The 17,494-nt window shown below is 36.6% G+C and overlaps 4 protein-coding genes across 4 annotated transcripts; 1 reads left to right on the forward strand and 3 right to left on the reverse strand.

Moving 5' to 3' along the window:
- Positions 1-1,572: 1,572 nt before the first annotated feature.
- LOC149692825 (uncharacterized) lies at positions 1,573-2,807 on the reverse strand. The gene is made up of 2 exons (XM_089868833.1): positions 2,057-2,807; positions 1,573-1,997 (listed from the first exon to the last, which is right to left on the reverse strand). The coding sequence occupies exons 1-2, from the start codon at positions 2,311-2,313 to the stop codon at positions 1,730-1,732; spliced, it is 525 nt and encodes a 174-aa protein (XP_089724959.1). The 5' UTR covers positions 2,314-2,807; the 3' UTR covers positions 1,573-1,729.
- Positions 2,808-3,384: 577 nt separating this feature from the next.
- On the reverse strand, positions 3,385-4,447 carry LOC149692826 (uncharacterized). Its single transcript, XM_089867518.1, has 5 exons — positions 4,412-4,447; positions 4,213-4,307; positions 4,106-4,148; positions 3,852-4,031; positions 3,385-3,793 (listed from the first exon to the last, which is right to left on the reverse strand). Exons 1-5 carry the CDS (start codon positions 4,445-4,447, stop codon positions 3,479-3,481), a joined length of 669 nt encoding a protein of 222 aa, XP_089723644.1. The 3' UTR covers positions 3,385-3,478.
- Positions 4,448-6,125: 1,678 nt separating this feature from the next.
- LOC149692827 (uncharacterized) lies at positions 6,126-7,038 on the reverse strand. Its single transcript, XM_089867519.1, has 3 exons — positions 7,015-7,038; positions 6,574-6,833; positions 6,126-6,514 (listed from the first exon to the last, which is right to left on the reverse strand). The coding sequence occupies exons 1-3, from the start codon at positions 7,036-7,038 to the stop codon at positions 6,247-6,249; spliced, it is 552 nt and encodes a 183-aa protein (XP_089723645.1). The 3' UTR covers positions 6,126-6,246.
- A 5,142-nt stretch (positions 7,039-12,180) lies between these two features.
- LOC149692828 (cytochrome P450 2U1-like) lies at positions 12,181-16,691 on the forward strand. The gene is made up of 5 exons (XM_089868755.1): positions 12,181-12,467; positions 12,535-12,644; positions 12,974-13,229; positions 13,855-14,039; positions 16,445-16,691. Exons 1-5 carry the CDS (start codon positions 12,319-12,321, stop codon positions 16,621-16,623), a joined length of 879 nt encoding a protein of 292 aa, XP_089724881.1. The 5' UTR covers positions 12,181-12,318; the 3' UTR covers positions 16,624-16,691.
- Positions 16,692-17,494: the final 803 nt, after the last annotated feature.

Raw genomic sequence — 17,494 nt, forward strand, 5'->3', positions numbered from 1 at the left:
GTATATAAGCATGTTTTAAATATTTTGCATGTATATAAGCATGTTTTAAATATTTTGCATGTATATAAGCATGTTTTAAATATTTTGCATGTATATAAGCATGTTTTAAATATTTTGCATGTATATAAGCATGTTTTAAATATTTTGCATGTATATAAGCATGTTTTAAATATTTTGCATGTATATAAGCATGTTTTAAATATTTTGCATGTATATAAGCATGTTTTAAATATTTTGCATGTATATAAGCATGTTTTAAATATTCCACAGAAATATAAGCATGTTTTAAATAATCCACAGAAATATAAACATGTTTTAAATAGCTTACATAAAGATAAACATGTTTTAAATAGCTTACATAAAGATAAACATGTTTTAAATAGCTTACATAAAGATAGACATGTTTTAAATAGCTTACATAAAGATAAACATGTTTTAAATAGCTTACATAAAGATAAACATGTTTTAAATAGCTTACATAAAGATAAACATGTTTTAAATAGCTTACATAAAGATAGACATGTTTTAAATAGCTTACATAAAGATAAACATGTTTTAAATAGCTTACATAAAGATAAACATGTTTTAAATAGCTTACATAAAGATAAACATGTTTTAAATAGCTTACATAAAGATAAACATGTTTTAAATAGCTTACATAAAGATAAACATGTTTTAAATAGCTTACATAAAGATAAACATGTTTTAAATAGCTTACATAAAGATAAACATGTTTTAAATAGCTTACATAAAGATAGACATGTTTTAAATAGCTTACATAAAGATAAACATGTTTTAAATAGCTTACATAAAGATAAACATGTTTTAAATAGCTTACATAAAGATAAACATGTTTTAAATAGCTTACATAAAGATAAATATGTTTTAAATACCTTACATAAAGATAAACATGTTTTACATATTCTACACAAATAGAAACATGTTTTAAATATTCTACACAAATAGAAACATGTCTTAAATATTCTACACAACAATAAACATGTCTTAAATATTCTACACAAATAAATTAACACGTTTTAAATATTCTACAAAAATGAATACATGTTTCAAATACTCTACATAAATGGTAACATGTTTTATATATTATATACAAACAGAAATATTTCATCTATATTCTATATAAATCGAAACATTTTTCACATATTCTACACAAACACAGACAGGTTTTATATGTTCTACATAAATAGAATTATATTTTTCGTTTTCTACTTAAATAGAAACATGTTTTACATATAAATAGAAACATGTTTTACATATAAATAGAAACATGTTTTACATATAAATAGAAACATGTTTTACATATAAATAGAAACGCGTTTTACATATAAATAGAAACGCGTTTTACATATAAATAGAAACATGTTTTACATATAAATAGAAACGCGTTTTACATATAAATAGAAACGCGTTTTACATATAAATAGAAACATGTTTTACATATAAATAGAAACATGTTTTACATATAAATAGAAACGCGTTTTACATATAAATAGAAACGCGTTTTACATATAAATAGAAACATGTTTTACATATAAATAGAAACGCGTGAATATATTTTATATCTTCAATTAGAAACACTTTTGCCGTGTTTGACGTAAAAAGGAACCTGTTCAAAGTCACTTATTTGATATAACTTATTTTTAAATTGTAACACATTATTTTAAAGTTTTGTTCATTTGAAGTATGACAAGAGTGGTTTTTTTAATCTTCAGTGCATGCTGTAGCTCCGCAGTTCAAGAGCTTGGAGCCTTCGTTCCACATGTCTATTGTTGAATGCGTGTCGTAACTGGCCAAGCTTTACCAAAAGGGACATAGTCACTGAAGAGATGTACACAAGAAATATGGCGCCAACATCACCGAGAGATATCTTCGAAAACTCCAAGCTTCGCTTTATCTTGAGGTATTTTGAACAGGCGTGCTGGTTCAACAGATAGTTGGCTCTCATTTGATGCCCAGTTTCCCAAAAGTTCATTAGTCTGTCGAGAAAGATGGTGTCACCGAACTATTTTAGCAAATAGAATAGATTATTAATTACCTAATATTGACGACGTCTTTCACTGTAGTCGAAGCCGCCTTGGACAAGTGGAAAGCGTTGGCGACCGAGTGGAAAGGATTTGTGCCGTAATGTAAAGCTTTTTCCGCTTCGTAGGCGTGAAGGCAAAAATATTCCAAATGAGAAAGAGTGGCTATGTAGACGGCATTCCCTCGATTGAAGACGTCGTCGTCGTCACCCTTTCTTCTGTTGAATTTTCGGAATCTTCTTTCGTATTCTAACACAACGTCTTTACGCATATTCTAATTATAATGAAAAATAACTGCCAAAGTTCCATAATATATGTAAAAGAGAGGATGAAATAACGGGAAAATCCTTTCGACTATACAGCAATTAAAGAACATCCAAATTATTAACAAAGCTTTCACTAAACTATGGGTCCACTTTCTATGTTCTACCAGAAGTGAGATGAGACTAGAAGTACTGAGCTAACCAAATTCTTCACTCGGCGAAAGTGAATACTCTTGATAACACACCAACTGTTGGCCCTCTAGTGGCGGTTTCAGAATTTCCCCTCCAAAACGTGAGACGCTCGCGGTGGTAGACGGCCGAACTAGACTCAAGCAGCCGCGTCCGTGTTTCGCCGCTTTAGGTTGAGGGGAAGGGGGTAAGAATGTTTTTTGGAACTCGACCAATTTTTTTTTCTCTCTAGCGTAGGCGCGATGGAAGCGGCGTAAAATACTCAAATTTGTTCAGTAATGCCAGGATCTATTACCAATGCTAGAGCCCTTCACTTCTAGTCTCATCTCACTTCTGGTTCTACTCAACAAATTGATCCCTTTGAAATTAAACGATGGATTTTCTCTATATTGTGTTATAGAGGTATTTTGTTTTAAGATAAGGCCTGATGACGGCTTTAATGTACAAGGAGGGTTTTTGGATTGGTTATAACTTTTTTCGTATTAAGTTTACTGTTTTGAAATTTTTTTACTCAACTAAACTCCGAGCCCTTAATAAGTGGTAAAATTTTCAAGATGATCCATCCAATAGTTTATTTTATAAAACACTAGCTGTTACCCGCGGCGTCGCTCGCGTGTGATAAGAACTTCCATCAAAATGATATAAAGAATGGGGAGATTTTACTGATGACTAATATTTTTGTAGCACCCTAGGAGTGAAGGCACTCGGCGTTGCCCGTCAGCCCGTCGGGACATTTTTTATTACTTTCCATGGGGACATTTATTTTTTATGAAATCTTTTGGTTAGATTGTGTGGAAAACAAAATTAATTATGAGATTTTTAACATTGTTGTTTTATTGGGTAAAACAAAACTTCTTGAAGTTGCTAATTCACAGCAGAAGTAACGAGGGGAGGTTTCTTATATTACTTTTGGTTATATCTAATTTATTCTGATACTTAATGGACCTTGGTATCCTCGAATATAACTTCTTCGGAAACAGTGATTCATACCTGCAGCTCCTGTAGCGTGCTATGATGAATAACAATTGTTATGCCAGGATATTTCAAAATATCGTCTAAGGTATTTATGTTGCGATCAATGTCCACCGTCAATTTGGTCGACAAATGGGCTTTAAAGACTTCCACCAAAATGAAACAGCCGACGAAATAGGTGGACAATAAAACCTTCTTGGCAGCTTCGCATTTGTTCGGGAAATTGTCAGAAATCCCAACGAAAAATTTCCTTAGTCTCGGCACGAAACGAGTCGCAATCGCCATGAAATTGAACACGAAGAGAAAAAGAACGATAACCGTCCACACCTTCGAGAGACAGTAGTTTTGGTAGACAAAGGATCTTAAAGTTAGTATAAGTACACACCTTCGGACTAAAAACCTCAAAAATTCCACTAAGTGATATTTGGTAATCGGCTTCTTGGAAATAAGACAGCGTATTCGACTCGTAGAGCCAATTCGGGTACGTTAGAGTTCGATTAATCTTCTCGAAAAACTCCAGAGAGTTGGAATCTACCCTTACCCTACTAAGATAAACTTCTCCATCCTAATTCGAATGTAAAATAATTGAAATTCTTATTCGCGCAGTTACATCAGTTTTAATCCGAAAACAAAACTTACCGTCTTGAAAATATTATCGCTGGGAATGTACGTAAAGTTAATTCTGCCCATAAATATTCAACATTTGTTTTAACATTAAATAAGCTGGCAACCTTTTCAAAATATACCGGTCATTCGGATAGCATAGGAATTCCAAAGAGAGCCTATCGCCTGGGTGATATTTTCCAATGTCATGAACTTTCTTCCCAACGTCATATTCGTTCTAAAATAAGATTTTACAATTCATTTCTCAACTCGCCAAGAAAGTAACGACAGCGCCTCGAGTAGTTATAGGAGCGGATTGTCTATCATTGACGCGTGAACAACCTGAGAACGTCTGATTTCAAGCATGCAGCTCGCCATTAACGTTCACCATGTTTGCAGTTCAATCCTCTATTTTCACAATTGAGGATATTAACTTGGTATGTGAGGGTTATGCATTGCATGCTGTGTCAATGTCTATTTTTCCCTCAACGGTATAGATTACTTTTATTTTCACTTTCAAATTAAGTGACAACCAAGAGCACACAGAGGCGATTCGAAGGTGGAAACCGGTGCATTAAGGCATAAGTAATACTTACTCTTAATATCACGACCTTCATGGACATATTAAGTCGGAACAAATTCTTGTTCTATTTAATAATAAAATTCGCAATGATTTCAAAAATATTTCAAAGTCTCGATAGCAGCAATTGGAGAACTTCCATCTCTGACACAATCCACCTTTCGAAGTAGAGAAGTGTTTTTTCGCAATGATAGCGTTTTTTAACGAGAGGTTTATTGGCGTACATTAAGTATTGCACTAGTAATTTCCTCGCGATTTTGAATCTCGCTAATGGTGTGTTGGTTCCATTAGAGAAACAATAGGGATCGATAAAAAATGGACGCTACATTACACTGATCATGATTTTTAATTTTTTTCCTAAACGAGTTATTTTTATTCTTTAGGTACCCTGAACCCCAAAGAGTTGACCCGACCCAGTTTTACTGCAGAGAAAGAAATATATGACAATCAAAAGGAGAGTCGACCGAATGGTCCATTTTTTGGACTGTAATGCAGAAGAATATGACCAACAGAAGAATTGTCGACCGACCGCCTATAATTAGAGTCAAAATAAGTATAAAAAAAGCACTGAACATTTCTCACGGCCAGCAAGGTGCTTTCACCTCAAATGAAACTTCAAAATGATTCGTCTTACAAGTTTGAACCTATTGCATTTTGCGAAATATCTAAAGGCAAAGTGGCCTTGTTTTTCCTTATTTGGTCATTGACTTACAGATCATCAAAATTGCAAGAAAAAATTTTAGAAGACTTTTTTGGGTTTAAATTGTAATTAATTTTTAGAGAAGTGGAAAATAGATGTATTCCTACGAAGAGAAGTGAGCTTCTAACAAGAAACGATAACACGCCTTACTTTGGAGCTGCTACACCGTACAGAGTTATGAGATAACATGTACTGTACAGCCAAGTTTTGTATAAAGCTTTTAATATTCAGTCGATTTTCTACATTTCCATTAGAGAATATGAGTCAAATGAAATGGGCTCTAGATTAAAATATGCATTATCTTTAATATTGCGAATCAAGGGTTTTATTATTTGTCCTGATAATTATATCCAGCTATTAACTTTATTAAGTTACTTTTTAAAGAATCCCTTTGCTCTTGTTGCTTCGCAGTAATAACCCAGAATAACTAAGTTCACGCATTAGAAAATTATACAGGGAGAATAATAACGGACTTTTGAAAGAAAGCTAACTAGCAAATTGCACTTAAAGATGTTGATCATCTTGAAAAGCTATGATTAAGAAACCATGGAGAAGTAAGAACACGGAAAAATTTGACGTGATATTTTACATGCTACTAGAAGCACTCCCCAATATTTAGTCCAAATGCTCTATTTTCGTGAACTTGTTATGTGATTAGAGGTTAAAGTGTATAAATCTTGTATCACTAGAAACATGTGTTAAATATTTTACATAAATAGAAACATGTTTTACATATTCTAATTAAATAGAAACATATATTATAGGCCTACTTAAAAGGAACATATTTTAAATATTCTACAGACACATGTTCTAAATATTTTACACAAATGGAAACATGTTTTAATACTTCACATAAATTTAAATATGTCCTAAATATTCCATCTGGTTTTTTAATCTTCAGCTCAGGCTGTAGGTCCGCAGTTCAAGAGCTTGAAGTCTTCGTTCCACATCTCTGTTGGTGAAAGCGTGTCGTAACTGGCCAAACATTACCAAAATGGACATGGTCACTGAAGAGACGTACACGAGAAATATGGCGCCAACATCACCGAGAGACGTCTTCGAAAACTCCAAGCTTCGCTTTGTCTTGAGGTATTTTGAACAGGCGTGCTGGTTCAGCAGATAGTTGGCTCTCATTTGATGCCCAGTTTCCCAAAAGTTCATTAGTCTGTTGAGAAAGAGAGTGTCACCTAACTATATTGGCCAATTGAAAAGTCTATTAATTACCTTATATTGGCGACGTCTTTCACTGTAGTCGAAGCAGCCTTCGACAAGAGGTAAGCGGAGGCGACCGAGTGGAAAGGATTTGTGCCGTAATGTAAAGCTTTTCCCGCTTCGTAGTGGTGAAGGCAAAAATATTCCAAATGTGTATGAGTGGCGATGAAGACGGCTTTCCCTCGATTGAAGACGTCGTCGTCGTCACCCTTTATTCTGTTGAATTTTCGGAATCTTCTTAGGTATTCTAAGACAACGTCTTGACGGATCTTCTAATTATAAAGAAAAATAAATTCCTAAAGTACACACTCGAAAATAAAGACCTTCCCTTTTTACCATAATATATGTGAAAGGGAAACTGAAATAAGGAGAAAAACTTTTCGATTTTATAGGAATTAAAGAACATCCTAAGGCAACAGTGAACACTTTTGTAATCAACTTCTTTAATTTTACCGTCTGCTGCAAGCGCATATGCATTTTGCTGGTCAGATACGCGTCAGCATACCAGAAAGGGGTTTCCAGTGAGATAAACACTGATTTTTTCTTTAATCCACATTGGCCATTCAAAAAACCACCATACTAAAATTCAACAATATCGGGACAACGTATCAGACACACAGACTACTACTTTTCACGTTTATAATACCGGAGCTTCCGAAATGAACTAGGCCCATGCATGTCAAATTTTATGTGGGGAAATATCCAGTTTCTTAAGGAAAATATTTTCACCATATATTGTGTACGAGATGGCGCTTATATTACCGTTGTGACAGGGGTCTTCCTTAAATTATCGTTGATATTTTAGGGGTCAGTCATAAAATGTTTATGATAGAGAAAAGTTTCATCCTAAAATTAACGTAATTGTTTTTGGGGCTATTCACTTTTTATTGAATCTTTCGGTTAGATTGTATTGATGACAACAAAATAAATTATTTCAATTAAAATAATTCAGTAAGAGTAAGTAAAACGTATACTTACAATGCGCGACCTTGGCCCAAATACTTAAGCAGTCGACAGGGTCACGGGGTTGAACTTTGTTTATTTTACGGTAATATAAGCGCCCCCAAGCGTAAAACCACGGCGAACTAAATTGGTTTGAAAAATATTCTCGCTGCGCGACACGCATTGGCCCAGTTCATTTCGGAGGCTCCGATAATACTAGTATCATGAGTGAATCATATACTAGCTCCCTATAAGTTACTCAGCCACACTAGCCTTGTGTAATGTATCCAGCATTTTCTTTCCGCCAAAGAAAGTGATAACTATATGTGACCTCCAGTGAGAGAAAAAAACACTACTCTCAGCACTTTCGTATTTCCGGTAAAAAAACCGGAAAAGGGGATCACCCAATGAAACTTTGAACTGAAAGTTAGTTAGTAAAAGCAGACGACGTTTTAGATATGTTGTGATTGTTTGCGGACGGTTATCCTTGAAATTATTTTAATGGGTTAAGGTTGACGCAATAGGAAGTTTTATTTTTTCGCGTTAAAATGGCAGAATATTGGATATTTTTTGACAAAGCCCAAATGAAAGAAACTCATTTAAATTCAGAGCGTTGCTTACGGAATAGGAATTTTTATTCCGTAGGCAACATGCAGAGGCAGGAACTATTTATGGTGAGAGAACCAAACTTTATCAAAAAATAAGAGCTAAACAACAACTTAATAGTCATCTCGAAAACCTTACTGAACGTTTTAATAATGCGTCTAAAGAACTAATAGAAAAACTTAAAGAAAGGCCCAACCCTTTTTGAACGAAGCCTGTTGTGAAACTCAAATTGTTTTTAAATACGAAAAAGAATGAATGTAACGCGATGAAACCAAACCTCCAAAACCGTTTATACCATTTTGGACTATCGTCACTTTCAAGTTCTTGATATATTAATTTCAAAGCCCTAAGAGAGAGCGCCGTCTACTATCACTTTCACCCACCTCCCTTCCTCTCGACTATTCGGAAGAAAATGCTGGATACAGTAGGCCAGTGTGACTGAGGAACTTACAGGGAGCAAGTATATGATTCACTCATGCTAGTATCGATATAAATAAGGTAGGCAGAGTTTATGTTAAATGTAAAGGTATAGCTAACTCCATTCTAATCCTTTCTCCAACCAATATACAGGGTGTTTCTGATAAGTCTGCCATAAATCAAGGGGCGTGTTCTTTGGGTCAAACTGAGTGGAAAGTGTCAAAGAACATGGGGTGTACAAGAATTTGCAACGAAGATATGGCCCCCCAAACATTGGCCCCTAAAACAAGAAAATATTCGAATATGTAGACTAAAACAAATTCAGCCTTATCAACTTGTTTAGAAATAATGAGACAATTTCAATAGTTTCCCTCTAACATCGTTATTGAACTTTCACCTGGCAGAAGTGTATTAAATGAGTAGAAGTATGCCTACTCTAGTAAAGTAAATTCAAAGTATCATGGTACCTTTCGGTTGGTATTACTTTTATTCTTAACAAGTTAACATGGACGTTACAGGTATTGTTCAAAATGTCCACCAACGGCGTTAAGACAAACATGAACCCGTCTTTCGAAAGATTCTTGGACATGTTGGAAGATTCCTGGCATGTTCCTGATTGTTTGACAACCTTCAATAATTCGTCTTCGCAAGTCTTCCTCATCACGGACTTCATTCTTGTACACGATGTCTTTGAGATGACCCCAAAGATAGAAATCGCACGGATTTAAATCCGGAGATCTGGCTGGCCACGCAACTGGTCCTCCACGCCCAATCCACCTCAAATTAAACGTAGCATTAAGATGTTCTCTAACTGCACGGCTGAAATGTGGGGGTGCCCCGTCGTGCATAAACCACATGTCACGAAGTAATGCTAACGGTATGTCCTCGAGTAGTTCAGGTAAAGTGTCTCTTAAGAACGTGAGATATGCTTCACCATTTAGTCTGGGTGGAAGAAAATGCGGACCTAGTAAATGATTACCGACAATGCCGCACCATACGTTTAAAGAAAATTGCTGTTGGTGACTTCTAACACTAGTTGCGTGTGGGTTTAATTGGCGCCATTCGTGGTGGTTGTGATAGTTCAGAATTCCATCCCGGGAAAAATGTGCCTCGTCGGTTACTAAAAGGACCCGTGGAAATTGATTGTCCTCTACTCTAGCCAAAAACCACTCGCAAAAGTCGATGCGTCTTGGATAATCTGCCGGGTTAAGAGCTTGCACCTTTTGAATATGATACGGGTGAAACTGATGTCCGCGGAGAATTCGCCAGACCAAAACGTGATTAACATGTAATTGTCGTCCAACTTGTCTGGTACTTGTCGAGGGGTCCTCATCGAACATGGCAAGGACGTCTTCCTCGATTTCCTCCATGTCTTCTGGAATGTCTCGCTCTCGAACGTTGTTGGGTTGTACTTGTCCGATGTCCCTCAAGCGCCTGTCAACAGCCTCGAACGTACGACGATTTGGTATGCGTCGTTGCGGAAATTGTTCCTGGTATCGCCGCTGTGCTTCCACTGAATTGCCCTGCGCCAGTCCATACATGAGATGCATGTCTGCATATTCTGCATTGGTATACGCCATACTGTACTACCACACGTTCGTTCGAAGTGATACTGTGACGTTATCAACAACATCGCGTTACTTTATAGCAAACCACCGTTTAGTTTTTACGTTTGCGTCATGACTGTCAGCATTGTTTTTTATTCACGGACTTCATTCTTGTACACGATGTCAAAAAAATCTTTGAGATGACCCCAAAGACTTTTTAGCAAACCACCGTTTATTGTTTACGTTTGTGAATAAAAAACAATGCTGACAGTCATGACGCAAACGTAAAAACTAAACGGTGGTTTGCTATAAAGTAACGCGATGTTGTTGATAACGTCACAGTATCACTTCGAACGAACGTGTGGTAGTACAGTATGGCGTATACCAATGCAGAATATGCAGACATGCATCTCATGTATGGACTGGCGCAGGGCAATTCAGTGGAAGCACAGCGGCGATACCAGGAACAATTTCCGCAACGACGCATACCAAATCGTCGTACGTTCGAGGCTGTTGACAGGCGCTTGAGGGACATCGGACAAGTACAACCCAACAACGTTCGAGAGCGAGACATTCCAGAAGACATGGAGGAAATCGAGGAAGACGTCCTTGCCATGTTTGATGAGGACCCCTCGACAAGTACCAGACAAGTTGGACGACAATTACATGTTAATCACGTTTTGGTCTGGCGAATTCTCCGCGGACATCAGTTTCACCCGTATCATATTCAAAAGGTGCAAGCTCTTAACCCGGCAGATTATCCAAGACGCATCGACTTCTGCGAGTGGTTTTTGGCCAGAGTAGAGGACAATCAATTTCCACGGGTCCTTTTAGTAACCGACGAGGCACATTTTTCCCGGGATGGAATTCTGAACTATCACAACCACCACGAATGGCGCCAATTAAACCCACACGCAACTAGTGTTAGAAGTCACCAACAGCAATTTTCTTTAAACGTATGGTGCGGCATTGTCGGTAATCATTTACTAGGTCCGCATTTTCTTCCACCCAGACTAAATGGTGAAGCATATCTCACGTTCTTAAGAGACACTTTACCTGAACTACTCGAGGACATACCGTTAGCATTACTTCGTGACATGTGGTTTATGCACGACGGGGCACCCCCACATTTCAGCCGTGCAGTTAGAGAACATCTTAATGCTACGTTTAATTTGAGGTGGATTGGGCGTGGAGGACCAGTTGCGTGGCCAGCCAGATCTCCGGATTTAAATCCGTGCGATTTCTATCTTTGGGGTCATCTCAAAGACATCGTGTACAAGAATGAAGTCCGTGATGAGGAAGACTTGCGAAGACGAATTATTGAAGGTTGTCAAACAATCAGGAACATGCCAGGAATCTTCCAACATGTCCAAGAATCTTTCGAAAGACGGGTTCATGTTTGTCTTAAAGCCGTTGGTGGACATTTTGAACAATACCTGTAACGTCCATGTTAACTTGTTAAGAATAAAAGTAATACCAACCGAAAGGTACCATGATACTTTGAATTTACTTTACTAGAGTAGGCATACTTCTACTCATTTAATACACTTCTGCCAGGTGAAAGTTCAATAACGATGTTAGAGGGAAACTATTGAAATTGTCTCATTATTTCTAAACAAGTTGATAAGGCTGAATTTGTTTTAGTCTACATATTCGAATATTTTCTTGTTTTAGGGGCCAATGTTTGGGGGGCCATATCTTCGTTGCAAATTCTTGTACACCCCATGTTCTTTGACACTTTCCACTCAGTTTGACCCAAAGAACACGCCCCTTGATTTATGGCAGACTTATCAGAAACACCCTGTATATTAGAACTCAATGGTTATTTTACACCAAGTGACCAAGGCTTAAAATTGGCGACGTAGCACACTCCCCCTTCCCCTTCCCACTACTTGAACCTGATTGGCTGAAGTCTTTTTTCGCCGAGCGTTTAGCGAAAAAAAATAGAACAGTCGCTTTGGGACTCTTTGGGGCGATTTTGACGACGAATAGAAGAAAATTCGCTCATTTTAGTCGCGGGCATCAAGTCGCGTGGCGAAAAATGCATTTTTTCGCCAAGTGAGAACCAGGCTTAAAGGTTACCGCATTTTAGGATGAAATAGATCATCTTCTAGAAGTTTTAAAAAAGATCAAAAAGGTGGATTCAGTCAACATACGGGAGTTGTTTCGAGAAGGAACCAATAACACACTGTTAAAATATATTTTCAACAAAACTTTGCCCCCTGACCATCCGTTTATTTTGGCAATGGCCGAACAACAGGAGTTATTACTCGAGGTAGCGTTGATCACCGATTGGACAGTATGTTTGCCTAAATTACGATGGTTCACGCGCAGAGTTTTACCTAAACAGAAGAAGCTAAAGAAAATGTGCAAAATAGTCGAGAAATTTGTTGAGTTCGTAATTTTTCCCATTATTTTCATTCCACTTATTATAAAACTAAAATTTATTTGTAACCATCAGTGATGAAATTGAGGATCATAAGAAAACACTCGATACCGACAATCCAAGGGATTTTATTGAACATGCTCTTTTGAGAGAACGAGAATGTGGAACAAGCTCAACGTTTTCGGGTCTGTTTATATTTAACACAACTTGTGATCGGATAATAACACAAAAGATAATTGGAGAGCTTAATTATAAGGAGAGCGTAGTCGACATGTGATGCACCTAGGAGGATGATGATAAGGGAGAATATGATTGAGAAAACGTTTTGGCAATACTAGCTGCTTTTTTCCCCTAGTTCGATAAAAATCACTTGATTTTTTATTTCACCCTCCCTTTAATGCGCTACAAAACTAGACCTCTGAGAATCAAAAATATTTTAACGCCACGAATGCATCTAAATTCGAATTACTTTATGCAATAATAAAGTAGAGCGCTGACTGGTTTTGTATTACAGATGGCACGCTGAACAGCAATATTCAAATAATTTTAGCGGGTGGTAGTGACACGACTCGTACCTCGCTGGAATGGGAGTTCATGTTAATGGCCAAGTTTCCCGAAGTTCAAGAGAACATTTTTAAAGAAATAAAGGAAGTTTTTGGAGTGGATCAAAAGCCTAAATGGGAACAGCGATATTTGTTGCCCTACACAATGGCCACTGTTATGGAATGTCAACGTTGGAAAACTATAGTTCCCATAATTACAACTAAAATGTAAACGACTGAAACTAACTTATTAATTACACAGGGTTGTCACATAATTTCTAATTCGGTATTTTCCGTACTTATGAAGCGTTTTTTTTACCAATTGCCCACTATTATTTCAATATTTCTGACTTTTCCCAGTTTCAGTGCTTGATAGGAATTTTCACGGCTTAGATTCCCTGTTGACGTGTTTGATTACAGGATGCTTAAAAAAGTGCAAATTGTATCAAATTCTAATTTAATTGAACTATTTGGTTTGCTGTGTTCATGAGTTTTTATTTTAAAAAACCATAAACACAGCAAACCAAATAGGGATCGTAGAAACTATTGACGCATATGAGTCTATGCTTGCCATTCAATTTTCAATCTTACTTTGTTGACGTTGTTGGCTGAGTTCAACGTGAATCACCGATAATGTATTTTATATATAACATATCATTTTCGTACTGACGCATATTAGTAACGTAGACTAAAACAGTAAACGTATTGTAAAACAAGCTGGTTGGTTGGTGTTCTGATAATTTAATATTTTTAAATCACCTTTCTATTGTTTTTGCAAAAAAGGGGGGCGGGTAACTTGATCCGAAAAATCAGTATTCATAATATTTTATACTATTACTTTTTCACGTTTTAGGGCGTTGCGAGACTTTACCGTTAAAGGATACAGGATCCCCAAGGGATCGAGTATTGCGGCTAATATTTGGGCTATTCATCACGACGAGAACCATTGGGACAAACCGGCTGAGTTTAATCCGCAACACTATCTGACAAAGGATGGGAAGCTCAACATAAACGAAAGATTTTTTGCATATTCCTACGGTAATCTGAAAAAAAAATAATTTAAAAAAGCCAAAAGTTAATAATGCAATTCCAAGGGACCAGCTTCTTTTTCTCGTCATAGACTCTAGTTTTGTGATGTGTAGGGTATGTGACGTAATCAAGGTAACCAGAGAGAACAGAAAATCACTGCTTTTTAGATACCGCTTCTCGCCTCATACTCAGAATAATAATAATAAAAAATATCATAGACGACAAGTAAAAGGGGAGGGGGTTCAATTACGGAAACTCCAGCTCTTTGCTTCAGTAAAAACTAGACTTAGGTGAAACGAAGTACTAAATTCAACGATAATGAACAGAGTGGTGTAGATACAACAAGATGGTCTAGCCCATAATTAAGCCACATCGTTTACGTACTCTCGCTATCCCTACTACAATAAATATACTTCTAGTGAAATATCCATTAATATACCGGTCAGAGGGAATAATTTTTCAATGGCTGCTTGGCAAAGAGAATCAAATATCGCCAACGCCCGTTACTAAATTACTAATACTACTACTACTACCACTACTAATCAGGTAAAACTATTAGTCCCATCCCATCGATACCTTGTAGCTGTGAAGAAACTAAAAAACTTCCAAAGCGCGCTTGTAGAATTCTCGCCCGCTCGGACTTTCTTTTAAAATTCTTCTCGATTTGAGGAAAAATGCACGTAAATTCTAATAATAAACACCATTCTATATATAACGTCGGTATTTACTTGCTTTTGCTTCTTAAAAATTCCCCTCGATTTCTTTGAAATTTTGAAATCGGGGAGATAGTGTCAGGGCAACTTACACAGCGACATCTATTTAAACCAAGTCGAACTACAATATTAAAAATAAAACTACAATGTTTAAATTTTTCTATTACATAATTAATTTTATGTTGTTCAATTAAATGCAAATCTAATATTTTTTATTTGAATCATTAAAGTTTTTTTTTTATTATTAACTATAATGTATTACGAGGGAGGACGAACACACCCACGGCCACCACAACGCCAACGGCAACTCCCACTTCCATCCCCAGTGAAACTAATAGCTCACATCTTACGATGTGGCTAAAAAACTAAAAGAAAAAAAATCAGAAGTGTCCGACCCCACAGATAAAAATTCAAAAGTATCCGACCCCACAGATAGAGAGGTACCCTCCCCCCACGCCCCCATCCTCGACTCTTGAGACACATTTGAATTAACCGCCAAAGCTACCGAACGAGAAGAAAGATACAAATTCAGAAGTATCCGACCCCAAAGATACAAATTCAGAAATATCCGACCCCAAAGATACAAGTTCAGAAGTATCCGACCCCCAAGATACAAATTCAGAAATATCCGACCCCAAAGATACAAATTCAGAAGTATCCGACCCCAAAGATACAAATTCAGAAGTATCCGACCCCAAAGATACAGATTCAGAAATATCCCACCCCAAAGATACATATTCAGAAGTATCCGACCCCAAAGATACAAATTCAGAAGTATCCGACCCCAAAGATACAAGTTCAGAAGTATCCGACCCCAAAGATACAAGTTCCGAAGTATCCGACCCCAAAGATACAAATTCAGAAGTATCCGACCCCAAAGATACAAATTCAAAAGTATCCGACCCCAAAGATACAAATTCAAAAGTATCCGACCCCAAAGATACAAATTCAAAAGTATCCGACCCCAAAGATACAAGTTCATTTAAGAATTAAATTCGCCACTTTCCTTTTTAATTAATGAAGTCTGGTGGAGTATACGACCCCAAAGATACGATAAGGCTAAAAACCCCAAACATACAAATTCATAAGTATCCGACCCCACAGATTAAGAGGTACCCCACCCCACATCACCCCGACATTTTAAAGATAAAAATAAATAGTAAAAAACTCGGGGTTTCTATCAAGTCTCTATAGCTCAGTGGTAGAATTTCTGTTTACTGCGTGAGAGGCCCGGGTTTAATTTTAATTAAAATTAAATCTCTAACCGTGCCCAGTTACCCCTATGGGTGGGTTGTGGTATTATAAAGTTCCTTTCAAGCTAAAATCTGACGATAACGAAAGCGAAAACTCCGGCCACGACTACTACTGGTACTACTACTACTACTACTACTACTACTATTACTACTACGGGTCGGGTCAAACTAAGAGCCTCATCGTATACTACGATGTGGCTAAAAATACAGCCCAGATATAAAAGGCTGGGGCTCGTTGATTTAGACACAAAAGATGCAGTGAAAAAGGTTCGAGGCTGTAGAAATTTTATAAACGGCAGAGATGAGACATTTTCACATTTAGAGAACATGAAAAAAATACCCTCAGCCGTAACACTAACAAAGAAAGTTGGTCCCTTGGAATTCTACATCATCTTGTGAAGACAAAAATAACACGCAAATTAAATGCATGTGTTGTTGATTCTTGTAGGTAAACGTGACTGTCCCGGAAAGAATCAAGCTATGATGGAACTGTTTCTTTTTCTCGTGGCTGTAATCCAGAAGCATAAAATACTTCCACCGGTAGAAGGAGTATCTCTAGAAGAAAACAATTCCCTGGTGACGGGACCAAAAAAGCCTTTCCTTCGATTCGAGCCACGACACTGTTAATAAATAGTTAGTTTGTTATGTTGGTTTTAATCAAATCTACAACACTTATTAAAATGCTTTGATTATTATACTGTGACCCTTCATTTTGCAAATTCACCCCAAACCAGAAGGTTCCTGTATGCTCATTCTTAAAATTGAAACGGATTCGTAGTAATGCAAGTGTGAACACACAACTTTTAACCGAGAATTTAATTACAAAACAATAATTGAATATGATCCACGAACAAACCAGAAGTGAGATTGAACTTGTGACTAAATATTTTTTTCTATGGCGAGCACTAGGTATCTAATGTTACAGAACCTAACCACCGAAAAATTCGTTATAATCTAGTTCATGTAAAACTCTCGCCACAAAAAAGTACGAAGCTAAACACCTATAACCCTCAAGAAGTGCAACACACCGATCAAAATTGATTCTTTTCACTACAAGTTTTGTACTTTGTGACTGTCTTTCGTACTTGATTTTATTCTTCATTTCCATTTTATTTGTCAAGTATGAGCAGACTACAGAACAGACCACTACAGCACCCGTGTATGATTACACTGTAACAATTAGGGGTCAATTTCTTAATCGTAGAAAATCTGTGTCACTGCACTACGGAGAAAGCAAGACGTTTCTTGTGTTTAGCTTCTTTCTCGAAAGCAGTTTATTATAGACTACTAGGCCTACAAATTATGCAAGATATTCCCTGTATAAGTCGAGAAGTGCTTAGATATAGTATTTAAAAAAAAAACACAATTTCTTTTGTCTGTCATTAGAACATTTCAAAATACATATTCCATTGTTACCCATTCATTCATATTGTGCAATTTCTTGATAATTCAATATCTTCACATCATTATAAGTAACATATAGTAATGATTTTCAAAA

Source organism: Phalangium opilio, unplaced genomic scaffold, assembly GCF_054372755.1.
Source record: "Phalangium opilio isolate 3A_F unplaced genomic scaffold, DU_Popi_V2 ptg000024l_1, whole genome shotgun sequence".
In the NCBI taxonomy this organism is placed as follows: domain Eukaryota; kingdom Metazoa; phylum Arthropoda; class Arachnida; order Opiliones; family Phalangiidae; genus Phalangium; species Phalangium opilio.